Raw genomic sequence first — 16,401 nt, 5'->3', positions numbered from 1 at the left:
ATCACTTCATGGCAAATAGATGGGGAAACATTGGAAACAGTATCAGACTTTATTTTGAGGGGCTCCAAAATCACTGCAGATGGTGATTGCAGCCATGAAATTAAAAGACGCTTACTCCTTGGAAGGAAAGTTATGGCCAACCTAGACAGCACATTAAAAAGCAGAGACCTTACTTTGCCAACAAAGGTCCTTCTAGTCAAGGCTCTGGCTTTTCCAGTAGTCATGTATGGATGTGAGAGTTGGACTGTGAAGAAAGCTGAGCGCCGAACAATTGATGCTTTTGAATTGTGGTGTTGGAGAAGACTCTTGAGAGTCCCTTGGACTGCAAGGAGATACAACCAGTCCATCCTAAAAGAGATTAGTCCTGGGTGTTCATTGGAAGGACTGATGCTGAGGCTGAAACTCCAATACTTTGGCCACCTCATGCGAAGCGTTGACTCATTGGAAAAGACTCTGATGCCGGGTGGGATTGGGGGCAGGAGGAGAAGGGGACAACAGAGGATGAGATGGCTGGATGGCATCACCGACTCAATGGACATGAGTTTGGGTAAACTCCAGGAGTTGGTGATGGACAGGGAGGCCTGGCGTGCTGCGATTCATGGGGTTGCAGAGAGTCGGACACGACTGAGCGACTGAACTGATTAAGTTACCTTTTTTTAAAAAAAAATTTTGTTTGTTTGTTTTTATCTTTTAGCTGTGTTGTGTAGCATGTGGGATCTTAGCTCCCTTACCAGAGATTGAACCCAAGCCCCCTGCATTGGAAGCTTGGGATCTTAAGCACTGGACTATCAGGAAGGTCCTTTAGGTTACCGTTTAAGATACACTGGTAGAAATAAAGGGCAGGAATTCTCAACCAAGGCATAACTGGCATTTGGGGCCGGATCATTCTTGGTGAGGGGGAGCATTGTCCTGGGTTTTCTAGAATGTTTAGCAGATTCTTGGCCTCCTCCACCTAGGAGACACCAGTAACTACCCCCCTTCTTCCTGCTGAGGATCACTGATTTAAGACATGCAGATTGAAAGGACTTCCCTGGTTCCCTAGTGGTTCAGACTCCCACAGGGGATGCGGATTTGATCCCTGGTCTGGGAACTAAAACATTCCACATGCCTTGAAATGCACCCCCCCGCCACCCCCCCCCCCCGCCCCCGCCAAAAAAAAAGAAAGAACACATGCAAATTGAGGCAAACTCTAGAACTTAGAAAGTGGAGGTGGTTGGTATGTAGAAATCCTGTGTGTGTGTGTCTGTGTGTGTGTGTCTGTGTGTGTGTGTCTGTGTGTCTGTGTGTGTGATTGCTCAGCAAATTGCCTTCAGTTGGGGGCACTGATGTTGCCTTGACTGAGGTTTGGTCCAGAGCCAGGCAGGAGGAGGGGCCTTGACCGAAGCTGTAAGGCCGCACGGTCCAGGGGAAGCTCTGTCTTGCTGGCGTGCTCTCCATCTGCACCATCCATCCATGCCGCTGGCCTCCTGTGACTGCGGAGCACTCAGGATGTGGCTACTGAGAATGAGGAACTCAGCTCTTATTTTAAGTAACTTCAGTGTAAAATTTCCATGTTTGCACAGCCCCGAAGAAATCAGTGTGGAGAGGTCAGGATGATAAGACCACAGGCTTTAAAAGCTTAGAAGTGAAGATGCACAAAACGCATAAAAAATGCAGTAAAAAGCATCTTTCGGGACAGTCCAGTCACGTGGCAGACAGGACTGTCAGGAGACCTGGGGGGCAGTTAACACACCCACTTAACACTGACTTTGCCGACTATGTGTGTGTGACTCTTTGCAGCCCCATGGACTGTAGCCGCCAGGCTTCTCTGTCCATGAGATTCCCCAGGCAAGAATACCGGAGCGGGTTACCATTTCCTCCTCCAGGGAATCCTCCCAACCCAGGGATTGAACCTGCATCTTCTGTACTGGCAGATGGGTTCTTTACTGCTGAGCCATCTGGAAAGCCCAACATTGGCTTTAGCAGAGTAAAATAAAAACAGAAGCCAATTTACTGATGCCTGACACTTGGCCTTCCCAGGTGGCGCTAGTGGTTAAAGAACCCGCCTGCCAGTGCAGGATACATAAGAGACCTGGGTTCAATCCCTGGGTTGGGAAGATCCCCTGGAGGAGGAGGGCGTGGCACCCCACTCCAGTATTCTTGCTGGAGAATCCCATGGACAGAGGAGTCTGAGGGGCTGTAGTCCGTGGGGTCACAAAGTCAGACACGACTGAAGTGGCACAGTGCGCATGGAAGGCAGGAGAAGCCCAGGAGATGGACAGGCCTAGGCTCTCCGCCCGCGTGCTCAGAGCCTCTGGTGTCTCAGCATCTTCCTTGCGACTCCATTTTTCAGGCTCTCTCCCTAAATGGGAGCAAGGCAGCTGGCTGCCTGCAACTCCAGGCTTGTTTTCTGCCACCTAAACAACCCCAGGGTGACGGGCACATCTTTTCTGGAATTTCTAGCGAAGCCCCCCCACCAGGCCTCTCATCGGCCCCTCCTCTGAGCCCATGGGCATGTCGAGGGCTTTGCTTGGCCAAGCCTGCGTCCTGGGCTCATCATACCTGGAGCTCAGAGGGGTCGGCCTCGGCTAGTTCAGGTGGAGAGACGGAGGGAAACTGACTTACTGAGTTCTGATGAAAGAGTGAGTGCGGGATGCGTGGCCTAGGCTGAGGCCCGAACTTGAGGCGGGATGCACTTGGACAGGGCCCCCCCTAAGGCTGGGGTGCCGGGCTGGTTGGAGATGGTGCAGTTCAGGCCACCGGATGGCGGGAGTGGAGTCAGTCTGCAGGCGGGGCCAGCAGGCATCAGTCCCCGTGGTGAAGACAGGGTGGTAGGCACAGCAGTGGTTGGCACACTTGGTGTGAGGGAGCGGGAGCCTGCAGCCTCCCTGGTGGACGCTGGCAGAAGGGCCCGCAGATAAAGCTGGGTGTGAGAGAATCCCAGCTCTGGCGTGGAGGGGCCGGGGCCTGGGGTGTGGAGGGAGGGCCCTGGGAAGGTGACCCCAGCGCCACAGAGGGGCTGAAGGGCCTGAGGGACGTCATGTCCCGGGCACATGGCCGACCACAGCACGACTCACATGCAGACACTGCCCACCTGGCCTCCGGGCTGCGGCCTGGGAACCTGGGGGGTAGGAGAGGAGGTGGGGGGCACCTTTTCCTCCAGGGGCGTCTCTCCAGCGCCTGCTACTGAGGACACTTAGCATGTCACTGCCCTGAAGGAGTCTGTCCACCCACCCAGCAGGCACTGAAGGGCGACTAGGGAGCTTCCAGCCCGTCCCTTGATGTGAGAATTCATGGGCGTGGCTCGGGCAGGGCAGCTAATACGCATGCCGAAGAGCTTCGGTCTGGGGCCAGCTACACAGACCTCGGTGACACAAAGTCCTTATTTTACCTTGTGCTAAGTGCTTGCCTGCTTTTGTATTTGTGAGGAAGCAGAAGCGAAGGATCTTGTTCCAAAGTTAGGTTCCGCCTCAATCCCTTCCCAGGACCTGGAACCATGGTTGGACCAAGTGAGCACTTAATAAATGCTTATATTATGGATTTAGCTGAAAACACACACAGATACACACATAGACACACATTTAGCCCCATAGGTAATATGCTTACATTTAGCCCCCCACATAGGTAATATGCGCACATTCAGCCCCATACACAGGTAATATGTGCACATTCAGCCCCATAGGTAATATGTGCACATTCAGCCCCACACAGGTAATATGCGCACATTCAGCCCCACACACAGGTAATATGCGCATATTTAGCCCCATAGGTAATATGCGCACATTCAGCCACACACACGTAATATGCGCACATTTAGCCCCATAGGTAATATGCGCACATTCAGCCCCACACAGGTAATATGTGCACATTCAGCCCCATAGGTAATATGCGCACATTCAGCCCCACACACAGGTAATATGTGTCCAGTGTGACCAGAGAATACATAGGAAAAGGCCCCCACCCCCTCCTTCCAAAGGAACCCACGTTATCAGCTCATTATGGAGGTTTTCTGCACTTTCAAGCACATCTGCGCATTATCCTCTTGCCTTCGTGCAAAGAATGGCGTTCTGGACACACCTTTCGCCTTTTCCGTTTAGCAGATCTTGCAAATAGGACCATTTAGCACACGCAGCTCTGTCTCCTCCTTTAAAGACTGTTGAGCATCCCCTTGTATGAATCTTTCCTGCTTGTTTGACCAGCACCCCCTTTTTTCCTTTAATACTTTTTTGGCCACACCAGACAGCATGTGGGGTCTTAGTTCCCTGACCAGGGATTGAACCCGTACCCCTTGCATTGGAAGCCGGGAGTCTAAACCGCCAGACCGCCACGGAAGCCCCAACCAGCCCCCGCCCCCCGCTCTGATGGCCGATTAGGTTAGTTTCCAGTCTTCGCTCCCTCACTCAGGCTGCCCTGCACGAGCTGCCCCGTGCACGTGCACGCCTGAAGGTTACGCCTCGGAGAGTTTAACCTTTGTTGTGTGGAACCTTGTGCCAGCAGAAGGCAAACAGAACTCACATAAACAGTCAGCCCGACCGTCTGTGGTTCTCTTCAGCTTTCCTTAGAAATGTTCCACTCTGGGCGTCATCATTACAGGATTGTTACAGGATAGGGAGAGAATTGCTGGTGCACGGCAGAGTCAAAGCCCATAAGGAAGGTTTCTGCAGACGGAAGGGTGTGCTTGTGTTCAGCGAATCCCCCGTCCCTCCCTTCTTTCGGCACTTCGCCCCACGCTGGCCCGCTTGGGTGATTCACACCCAAGAGCAGGAACGGGCTTGGATTCCTCCAGGTTTCCCTGTGTTTCTCTGGCCAACACGAATGAGTTACTTAGAAGTGAAACCTGTCCTCATGGGAGCCACCAGCAGCCTCCCTGCCCTACCCCCAGCACCGGTTTACTGGAACCAGGATGCTATTTTTAAGAAAGAGCATCGTGTTTCATCATGGAAATTTTGAGCATCTGAGCAGGCGACTTGCTGGCTTGCCAATGTTTCGAGTCCTGAGCCCACGGCCTGTGTGTGCTCAGATCTGTACCCAGCACCTCAGCAGGACATGCCTGGTCTGAAAGAGAAGGGACAGAAGGTGGGTCTGCCGCTGACAAGTAATTATGTAAGTCGTGATGGCCACATCGGGATGGTTTGCTTTTAGCTGGCAGCGTCTCAAGGGGCTGGCAGGGCTGGGCTTCCTCCCTTGCAGCCTGTGTGTGTGCTGGGGCCTGGGTAGGAACATTCTGCCTGCGGTCTTTCTACCACAAGGGGCTGATGACGGTCGTAATTCTCAAGATGCCTTGTTCACGGGCTTTCCTGAAGGATGTGGTGCCTTTTTTGGGCAAGAGTCGGGGTTGAGGATATGTGTCTCAGAGCAGCCTAATTTTATCAGAGCCGGGCAGGTGACCACGTGTCCCTGCCCTCGCACAGGGCACCTGAGGAGGTGCCCTCTGGGGGCAGCCCTTGGGGTCAGCTTGCCTACAGCTGGCATGCTGGCCCGTCTCCCGGTTATGTGGGGCTCTGAGTCATCATCTTCCTGGCGTTTTCCTCCAATGTGTTGCTAAAAAGGAGAGATGGGTGTGGAAGGAGATTCTTTTCCTTTCCTTCTTTGATAGTAATCTTGGTGTGACTAGCACTCTTGATAGCTTTGAGAATAAGACAGACCGGCTTCAAGGCCAGACTCAACCGTTTCTCACATTTTGGCAGACTCGGGGGCTTTTTTCAGCTGTCCTGAGCTTTCCTCTCTCATCTGCAACATGTCAAAGTGATAAAAGTTCTTATTGTTATGTATTTACTTTCTAAATCTTAAAAAAAAAAACCAGGTCCTGCTTTTCTAAATAATTTGGGCTTGGGGACAAAGCATCTTTGATTTGGACCACTGCTGGCTTCTTAGATGCATCAGCTCTGTTTTCCCTGCCCACTGAAGGGTGAAGCCCCATGTGGGGCTGTGGTTCTGACCCAGTGATGATGCTTTAGAGAGAGAAGTTCTGGGAGGGCGTGGCCTTGGCGGCCTGGCGGTGTGGGCGTGGCCTTGACCGTGTGGGTGTCTTTTCCACAGGTGCAGCGAGTGGCTGAGATGCTGCGGTGGAGGCGAGCCCAGGCCCCGCACAGTCTGGTTGGGGCACCCGGAGAAGAGGGACCAGCGGTACCCTCGAAATGTCATCAACAATCAGAAGTACAACTTCTTCACCTTTCTGCCTGGGGTACGTACGGGCCGGGACAACACCGTTTTTTCCTTCTTGACACCACGTTTGCAGTGGTACTGGTCTTAGAAGACCGAGGCTCCTGCCGCAGGGTCGTGTCTTTTCCACGTCACCCCAGCCGGTGGCCTTTCACCTCCCTTAGTCCTGAGCACCTGAAAGATGTTGCCTTCTGTCTGCAAGGCAGTGAGACTCCACCTGATCGGCTGGAATAACTTCACATTTATTTGGTGTGTTCGGCCTAAGAGGAGTGAAAAAGATATTTTGAGGGCCTAGCTTTGTTACAAAAAAAAAAAATCAATGCCTATATTTCCCCCTGTTACCATCTTGGAGCACATATTCAGAATAGAAAAGCTGGGGGATAAAAGTATAGAGAAATTTTTTTATTTTTCCTTGGCTGTACTGCTGTAGTTGCAGCCCATGGGGTCTTTTGCTGAGGCGTGCAGGCTCAGCAGCTGAGGCCTGTGGGTTTACTTGCCCCACAGCATGTGGGGTCTTAGTTCCCCGACCAGGAATCAAACCTGCATCCTCTGCGCTGGGAGGTGGATTCTTTCTTTAAAATTTTTTAAAATATTTATTTATTTGGCTCTGCTGAGTCTGAGTTGTGACATGCGGGATCTAGCTCCCAGAACAAGGAACAAACCCGGGCCCTCCTGCATTGGGTGCTTGGAGTCTTAGCCGCTAAACCAGCAGGGAATCTCGGGAGGTGGATCCTTAACCACCAGACTGCCAGGGAAGTCCCAAGAAATCTTTGTAAGATAGATTTTAATACTTCCACCCAGAGAGATTTTCTATTAACGCATTTGCTAATGTTTGTTTTGCTTAGTAGTATATTGCTCTGTGACTGTTTTGTCCATTAATTTATACAAATCAACAGACAAGCCTTCTGAAAACCTTCCCCGCTGCCCAGCACACCCTTAAGTTAAATATAGACTTCTATCCATGGGGACCTCCAAAACTACACCAGCTGGCTGTAGAAGCGGCAGCAACAACCAGTTCCAAAGCTGAAAGAAAAAAAAAATAAATCACTGATTTACTGAGAGAGAACATGGAAACAAATACCTCATACTGTAGCGTAAGGTTAGCCTGAATTTCTTTTTAATAATTGGTTTATTTTTGGCTGTGCTGGGTCTTCGCTGCTGCCTGCAGGCTTTTCTCCAGTTGCAGTGAGCAGGGGGTTGCTCTCTAGTTGCAGTACGGAGGCACCTCACTGCAGAGGCTTCTCGCCATGGAGCACAGGCCCTGGGGCACACAGGCGCAGTGGTTGCGGCTCGCTGCCTACAGGGCCCAGCCTCGATAGCTGTGACCCACAGGGCCCAGGCTCGATAGCTGTGACCCACAGGTCTCGTTATTCCATGGCACGTGGGATCTTCCCGGACCAGGGATCGAACCTGTGTCTCCTGCGTTCGCAGGCGGATTCTTTACCACTGAGCCCTGAGGGAAGCCCCTGAATGTTTCTTTAAGGGTGATTTTTGACTCCATTTATTGCTACCTGGTTCAGCCCTCCCCCCTGGCCCCTGAAATCTCAGTATCTGAAGTCAAGTGCAAGTTAATTTCCCATTCATGGAAACTCTGAGGCACATAAGGCCACTCTCCCGCATCTTGCAGCTGCACCGCTGGGGGTGTGTGGAGCATCCACGTCCCCACGGCAGGGCAGGAACGAGGGGCTGGACGGTGCCCTGAGCAGACAGGGCATTTCCACTTGTTGCCTGATGGCCAGATGAGTTGGAAACCGCCAGAACCCTCCGGCCACGTGGGATGGAATTCTGCTGTAGTTACTTCTGGCGCTGAAATCATACCATCGAGACATCGATGTATCTCTCTTTTGATTCAGTCTTACAACCTAGGCCTTTTTCACTAAACCCTCTTCAGTGGCTTTGGAGTGGCCTTTTCTGCACTTGGAAAAGAGGTTTAAAAAATAAAGCCTAACAGCTGTTGTCAGAGACCCCACACCGAGAGGTCCCCACTGTGCTGAATTTGGTGTTTAGAATTCCCACAGGTATCATTTGCTTCTTTATTTGACAAATGATGTTTTCATCACCCAGGTGTGTTTTTCTAAACAGGTGTCAGAGTGTAAAGTGTACGTGCAGGTACCATGTGAGTTGCGTTCTCCTGAGGGAGTGTTTGAAAGGTCACCCGTCTGCCTCTCTCTGAGTCCACCAGCCTCAAGTGTCTTCTCTCTCCATTGCAGGTGCTGTTTAACCAGTTCAAATACTTCTTCAACCTCTATTTCCTGCTTCTCGCCTGCTCCCAGTTCGTCCCCGAGATGCGACTCGGAGCGCTCTACACATACTGGGTTCCCCTGGTGAGTCAGTTGGGGCATCTTTTCTGGGGGGTCCGAGGTTGGGCAGCCACAGGGTCTCTGTCCTTCAGGTGGCTGGAACAGGACGTGGTCTTTCAAGGGAGAGGACGCCCCCAGGCCAACACGTTGGGAGCCCCTGAGGTTTTCCTGGTGGCGCTCTGTTCCATCCACTGCAGGCCGCGGCGTCTCGGCTCCTCCTTCCATCTGTCTATCTGCTGTCCAGTCTCTCCTTGTTTCAGCAAGCGGTTCCTGCCGGCTCACCGCGGATTGCCGGGTACTGGGCCCTGGGTCCTGAGAAAGGCAGGGCCTCTGACCCCGTGGCTTGTGCTCTTTGAATCATTTTCTGTTTATGATGGAGTCTATGTGAGCGTGAGGGGTTGACCACGATTCTGTGCTTCGGTGTGTCTGTGTATGGAGTGTGACTCACCTGAGGCTTGTAAATAAATACACGGAAGTCTGGAAGGTTCTTCACCAAAGCTACTAGTTTTCTTTGGAACAGAGGTGAAGGTGTTTGTGGCTTAGTCTCTTTGTGAGCCCATGGACTGTAGCCCGCCAGGCTCCTCTGTCCATGGCATTCTCCAGGCAAGAATACTGGAGTGGGTGGCCATTCCCTTCTCTACGGGATCTTCTTGGCCCATGGATCAAATTTGGGTCTCCTGCATTGCAGGCAGATTCTTTACCTCTGAGCCACTAGGGAGTCCTTGGAGAGGGTGGTGTGGCCTTTTATTAAGTATTTTTTATCTTCAGGCACAGAGGCCTCTGTCTTAAGTCGCCTCAGTGCCTTTCTGGAAGTTGGAAACTTACGGGAAACTACATTAGCTCAGATGTGTAGTCAAGGTGTTTGAAACTGTTAAGAATAGAGTTGCTCCCTCTGCAGGGGGAGACCACGTTGGTTCTTGGGCCTGGTGACCAAGGATCAAAGTGTTGAACGCAACTCAAAGGCAGGTGCTTCGCCCATTTCTGGCCTGAGATGTATTCTGCATGTCGGTACCGATGATGCTGACCCCAGGGACTGCAGAAGCCCCTCAGGAAATGCAGTGAGGGCCCGTGTAGGGGCCAGGATGACTTGGAGGGCTCCCGCCCTTCCAGCGAGAGCCTCACTCCAGTTCTAGCCTGTGTCTCTTCGCTGAAATGATGCTCAGAGTTTCCAGGAGGAGCCAGGAACCTGACTCCTGATGCAAACAGCCGAGTCCTGGTTTTCCTGGGCCTCTGACTGTAGAGAAAAGCCAGGGTTACCAGCAGCATCAGGCAGTCCTGAGGCTTCTAAGTGCCCCATGGTCAGAGTTTCCTGTGATGGTGCAGAGACAGAAGGAGGCAGTCGTCTTGCCCAAGTTCTTCCTCTCTTTCCAAGGGCTGCAGAGAAGGGAGCTTGGGGCCAAAGACGACTGGAGGACCCCTGTTTCCCGGTGACTACAGCTGGTTTCCCCTAAGTCCCCTAGACGTTTATGCGGAGAATCAATTCCCAGTGCTTGGCTGACGTACATTTTGAAATGTGTCTGACCGCCCTCAGAGTCCTCTCGTTTCACGCCCAGCTGTGAGCTCAGTGGTTCAGAACAAGGGCTGTGGGGCCAGACGGTTGCCCTGCAGCCTCTTTGAGAAGCCGTGTGATTGGAACTAGCTTTTCTGAACCTCGGTTTCCTCATCTATAAGTAGGGTGTGATCGTGTCTATTCCCGTGGCTTGTTGGGAGGTGCTGTGAAGTACAGCAAGTAGAAAGGTGCAAATAGCTCCTGACTCATAGAGAATTCTCAGAAAATGTCCACATTTGAATTTTAAAATTCCGGTACCAGTGCCATTGTTGGTCATCGTGTGGATTGCGTCTTAGCTTTTGGTAACATTTTTTCTCTTGTTTGAAAAAGGTATTTATTTATTTGGCTGCATTGGGTCTTAGTGGCATTCGAGCTCTTTCCTTGCGGTGCACAGGCTTCTCTCTGGTTGTGGTGCACAGGCTTAACTGCCCTGTGCTGTGTGGGGTCTTAGTTCCTGGACCGGGGGTCATCTCCACATCCCCAGCACTGGAAGCAGTTCTTACCTACTGGACTCCCAGGGAAGTCCTGGTAACTTCTTTCTTGATGCTGATGTATTTGTGGGAGATGTTCCTCAGGAAACATGAGATAATCAGTAAAATAATACATCGAGATTTCTCTGTTGTTAAGACGCAGTCTACACGATACTGAGTTTTCAGTTCCCTGGGTGTCGCCAGCACCCATGGTCAGGGCAGGACGTTCTTACCAGCCCAGAAAGTTCCCTTTGCCCCTCTCCAGTCAGCCCGCCTCCCGGAGCAGGAGTAGCTGCTTTTCTGATTTCTCTCGGGAGTTTTGCTTTGGAAGATCTTTTTTTTTTTTGACTGCACCTTGCGGCTTACGGGGTCTTAGTTCCCCACCCAGAGATCTAACCTGGGCCCTCCGCAGTGGAAGCATGGAGCCCTAACTTCTGGGCCTCCAGGGAATTCCCGTGAATCTGCTCTTGGCGTGCAGCTTTATGGGAGAGTCTCAGCGCCTGCAGGGTTTTGTCTGTTCACTGTCACCACCTCTGATATCCTTACAAGTTTAGCCAAGCCTCCACTGCCACTCAAGCTTCTTTCTCAGTATCTTTGGCCCTTCAGTCAGTTCAGTTGCTCAGTCGCGTCCGCCTCTTTGCGACCCCATGAACTGCAGCACGCCAGGCTTCCCTGTCCACCGCCAACTCCCAGAGCTTGCTCAAACTCATCTCGGTTGAGTCGGTGATGCCTTCCAACCATCTCATCCTCTGTCGTCCCCTTCTCCTCCTGCCCTCAATCTTTCCCAGCATCAGGGTCTTTTCAGATGAGTCAGCTCTTTGCATCAGGTGGCCAAATTGTTGGAGTTACAGCTTCAGTATCAGTCCTTCCAATGAACACCCAGGACTGATCTCCTTCAGAATGGACTGGTTGGATCTCCTTGCAGTCCAAGGGACTCTCAAGAGTCTTCTCCAACACCATAGTTCAAAAGCATCAATTCTTCGGCGCTCAGCCTTCTTCACAGTCCAACTCTCACATCCATACATGACTACTGGAAACACCATAGCTTTAAGTAGATGGACCTTTGTTGGCAAAGTAATGTCTCTGCTTTTTAATATGCTGTCTAGGTTGGTCATAGCTTCCTTTAATTGCATGGCTGCAGTCACCATCTGCAGAGATTTTGGAGCCCAAGAAGATAAAGTCTGTCTCTGTTTTCGTGGTTTTCCCATCTATTTGCCATGAAGTGATTTGGCCCTTAGGGACCTCCGAAGCTGGAAGGTTGCAATTTATATCTGGACCACATTTGCATCTCTTTGTAAAGCAGTTTCTAGCTTAAGAGATGGCAGGTCCCCTGTGATTGGTGAGGATTCTGTGTGCGTGTGTGTTGGGGTAGTGGGGAGGTCATAGATATGGTAACTTGTGTGTGTGAGCCCCCTGGCTCTTAAGGAGTTTCACTCAGTTGGAAAGTCACTTTCAGCTCTGAGTCCCAGCACCTGGCTATGTGCCTGTGTGCTAAGTTGCTCAATCGTTTCCAACTTTTTGTGACCCCTTGAACTGTAGCCCGCCAGACTCCTCTGTCCTTAGAATTTCCTAGGCAAGAATGCTGGAATGGGTTGCCATGCCCTCCTCCAGGGGATCTTCCCGACCCAGGAATCGAACCTGTGACTCTTGTGTCTGCAGCATCGGCAGGCAGGTTCTTTACCACCGTGCCACCTGGGAAGCCCATGGTGACTTAGGAAGCAGCATTCATATGCAGCAGGGAGGTCAGCCCCTCCTGTCTTTGGGGTAAGCACACACTTCCCATTAACATCGATGGGATTTAGCCAGGCCTACGCAGAGAGAACTAGAAACTGGAACACTTGAAAAAACAAACAACCGAAACCTGGATTCTGGCGCAGAACAAAACAGCAGCATGGGGGGGTGGGGATTCTGCAGACGTGGGCCGCGCTTTTCCTGACCAGGTTTTCTCGCCTTGCTATGTGGTCTGGTCATGCTTTCATTCTGAAATGTACCAGTTTTTCTGTGGCTTCAGTGTGTACTTTCCTTCTGATTGGAAACAGGAGAAATCCTTTGATGGCAAAGATGTATGGGCCTTGGGAGGGGTTCCACAAAGCGGCACATCGCTGACTAGATTTACATAAGAGATTTAACATCCTTTGAATCGAAGTTAATATATTGCACGGGGTAAACAGTATGAAAATGAAATCCTCAAAGAATTCACGACTGCTAACCTCAGGGGCAATTGTGCCCTCTGTATTAAAAAAAAATGACTTTAAAAAGAGAGATGACAAGGCTCTTTTGTAAGAAAAATGAATGGCTGCTCTTGCTTTTATTGATACAAGAAGAAAAATCAAGACGAAAATAGATTCCTACCATGGGTGACAGACACCAGTCCGCACCAGGTTTTATGAGTAGGGATATCTAACGTGGGAAGGTGGGGTGGCTTAAAATTTTCCTTTTACTAATGGGTGCTTATGCAGTCAGTACTTTAACGTGAGGATTCCCTTGGTGGTTCAGCCGTTAAGACTTTGCCTCCAGTGTAGGGGGTGCAGGTGTGTTCCCTGCCAGGGGAGCTAAGAGTCCACATACCTTGTGGCCAAGTAAGAAGTCCCCACCTCACCCCGTCCCCTTCTTTGCAGAGGAATCTAACCAATAGTTAAGGAGTGGGGGCTTCCCAGGTGGCGCAGTGGTAAAAAATCTGCCTGCCAGTGCAAGAGACGCAAGGCATGTGGGTTTGATCCCTGAGTCAGGAAGATCCCCTGGAGTAGGAAATGACAACTCACTCCAGTATTCTTGCCTGGAAGATTCCGTGGACAGAGAATCCAAGTGGGATATCGTCCATGGGGTCACAAGAGTTGGACATGATTGAACACACACACACACACACACACACACACACACACAGGCCTTATAATAAAAAAAAAAGTTAAGGATATTGGAAAATCTTCAGCAGTGTATGGAATCTTTGTTGGTGTTTATCTGAACTGGAATGTGAAGTCAAGTGGGCCTTAGGAAGCATCACTGCGAACAAAGCTAGTGGAGGTGATGGAATTCCAGTTGAACTATTTCAAATTCTGAAAGATGATGCTGTGAAAGTGCTGCACTCAATATGCCAGCAAATTTGGAAAACTCAGCCGTGGCCACAGGACTGGAAAAGGTCAGTTTTCATTCCAATCCCAAAGAGAGGCAATGCCAAAGAATTCTCAAACTACCGCACAGTTGTACTCATCTCACACACTAGTAAAGTGATGCTCAAAATTCTCCAAGCCAGGCTTTAGCAATACATGAACTGTGAACTTCCAGATATTCAAGCTGGTTTTAGAAAAGGCAGAGGAACCAGAGATCAAATTGCCAACATCTGCTGGATCATGGAAAAAGGAAGAGAGTTCCAGAAAAACATCTATTTCTGCTTTATTGACTATGCCAAAGCCTTTGACTGGGTGGATCACAATAAACTGGAAAATTCTGAAAGAGATGGGAATACCAGACCACCTGACCTGCCTCTTGAGAAACCTGTATGCAGGTCAGGAGGCAACAGTTAGAACTGGACATGGAACAACAGACTGGTTCCAAATAGGAAAAGGAGTATGTCAAGGCTGTATATCGTCACCCTGCTCATTTAACTTATATGCAGTGAGTACATCATGAGAAACGCTGGGCTGGAAGAAGCACAAGCTGGAATCAAGATTGCTGGGAGAAATACCAGTAACCTCAGATATGCAGATGACACCACCCTTATGGCAGAAAGTGAAGAGGAACTAAAAAGCCTCTTGATGAAAGTGAAAGAGGAGAGTGAAAAAGTTGGCTTAAAGCTCAACATTCAGAAAACGAAGATCATGGCATCTGGTCCCATCACTTCATGGCAAATAGATGGGGAAACATTGGAAACAGTATCAGACTTTATTTTGGGGGGCTCCAAAATCACTGCAGATGGTGACTGCAGCCATGAAATTAAAAGATGCTTACTCCTTGGAAGGAAAGTTATGACCAACCTAGACAGCATATTGAAAAGCAGAGATATTACTTTGCCAACAAAGGTCCTTCTAGTCAAGGCTATGGCTTTTCTAGTGGTCATGTATGGATGTGAGAGTTGGACTGTGAAGAAAGCTGAGCACCAAAGAATTGATGCTTTTGAACTGTGGTGTTGGAGAAGACTCTTGAGAATCCCTTGGACTGCAAGGAGATCAGTCCTGGGATTTCTTTGGAAGGAATGATGCTAAAGGTGAAACTCCAATACTTTGGACACCTCATGCGAAGAGTCGACTCATTGGAAAAAACTCTGATGCTGGGAGGGATTGGGGGCAGGAGGAAAAGGGGACGACAGAGGATGAGATGGCTGGATGGCATCACCGACTCAATAGATGTGAGTTTGAGTGAACTCCGGGAGTTGGTCAGGACAGGGAGGCCTGGCGTGCTGCGATTCATGGGGTCGCAAACAGTCGGACACGACTGAGTGACTGAACTGAACTGATCTGAACAGTGTTATGTCTGGAAGGTTGATTTCCCTACTGGCAGGTCGATACAAATAGGCCTCGTGACTCATTTTGTGCCCTGGTGGCCCACCTGCTTGGTTCCACCCATCCAAGTTTCTGCAGGTGCAGAATGTTGTGGCCTCTGAGAACGAAGACTCTGGGATAGGAGCCGCTGAATGATCACTCAGGACCTTGATGTCCTTGGTTTAGTTGCTAAGTCGTGTCTGACTCTTTGAGGCCCCATGGATTGTCATCTGCGGGCTCCTCTGTCCGTGGCATTCTCCAGTCAAGAATACTGGAGTGAATTGCACTTCCCTCTCCTGGGGATCTTCCCGCCCCAGGGATCGAACGCGGGGCTCCTGCATTGCAGGCAGATTCTTTACCGATTGAGTCGCCAGGGAGGCCCATTTTATCTCCTTCACCTCTGAGCGTCTCGGTCTCTTCCCGGCCAGCGTGGCCGTCCCAGGGCTGAACTGCTCCAAGGGGGGAAAGTGCTCTAGTGGTACCCGGCACGTGGCCAGTGAGCCACAGACGTCAGGGCCGTCCCACCGCTCAGCCCTTACAGAGGCCGGACGGCTCTGGGGCTTCTGTGTTTTTCACTCTTAGGAGCCCCAGGGTGGGGGTGGATGGGATGTCGTGGGGGTAGGAGATTCAGAGAAGTGGGCCTGCTGGGGCTCACTCGTGTGAGAAAGCTGCCCCCTGCCGAGTGGCTTCTGGTCTCTTCTGCCCCGGCTCCAGGGGAGGCCGGTGGCTTTCAGGCCGGCTCACCCTCTCTCTCTCTCTCCCTCTCTCTCTCCTGCAGGGCTTTGTGCTGGCCGTCACCATCATCCGAGAGGCGGTGGAGGAGATCCGATGCTACACGCGGGACAAGGAGGTGAACGCCCAGGTCTACAGCCGCCTCACGGCGAGAGGTCAGCCTCCTGCTGCCCAGCCCTGGGGGCGGGCGGCGGAGTGGGCATTGGGTCCCAACTCGGCCACGGGGCACTGACCGTCAGGGAGCAGAGTTCACAGCCCAGGGCCGTGGGGTGTGGCCGGCAGGGGCGGGGCAGTCGCTCAGTGGCCAATGTCAGGGAGGCCAGCATGTGCCCCGGGCCTGGGGGGACTTTGGCCACATCCCTGGGCCATCACTGTGCCCCTGGAGCCCGTGCTGACGGGTGGCCTGCGCCGTACCCACCCGGGATTAGCTGTGCGCTCCTGGCATTCTCCACGCGCTCACCCCTTTCCCCCGCTGGCTGGGGAGGCAGCCCTTCTGTTGGGGTTTGGGCGTGTGCGTGCTCAGTTGAGTCTGACTCTCTGCAGCCCCCGGGACTGTAGCCCACCGGGCTCCTGTGGCCATGGGATGCCCCAGGCAGGAATACTGGAGTGGGTGGCCATTTCCTCCTCCACGGGATCTTCCCGACCCAGGTATTGAACCCGTATCTCCTGCGTTGCAGGCAGATTCTCTGCCACTTGAGCTCTCTTGGTGTGGAGGCTGTAAACTCTCCTACACA

At 51.5% G+C, this 16,401-nt stretch overlaps 1 protein-coding gene across 2 annotated transcripts in view; it reads left to right on the top strand.

Moving 5' to 3' along the window:
- The window catches only part of ATP9A (ATPase phospholipid transporting 9A (putative)), a 124,737-nt gene that overhangs the window by 24,527 nt on the left and 83,809 nt on the right, over positions 1–16,401 (top strand). For both annotated transcript variants that reach the window (XM_068986694.1, XM_068986695.1), the window contains exons 2-4: positions 6,019–6,163; positions 8,352–8,465; positions 15,714–15,822. In XM_068986694.1, coding sequence (XP_068842795.1) covers positions 6,019–6,163; positions 8,352–8,465; positions 15,714–15,822 — 368 coding nt within the window. The remainder of the gene's footprint in view (positions 1–6,018; positions 6,164–8,351; positions 8,466–15,713; positions 15,823–16,401) is intronic.

This window comes from Capricornis sumatraensis, chromosome 15, assembly GCF_032405125.1.
Source record: "Capricornis sumatraensis isolate serow.1 chromosome 15, serow.2, whole genome shotgun sequence".
NCBI lineage: Eukaryota > Metazoa > Chordata > Mammalia > Artiodactyla > Bovidae > Capricornis > Capricornis sumatraensis.
Note: the sequence above shows the minus strand (reverse complement) of the source record. Positions and strands in the feature narration are given on the sequence as shown.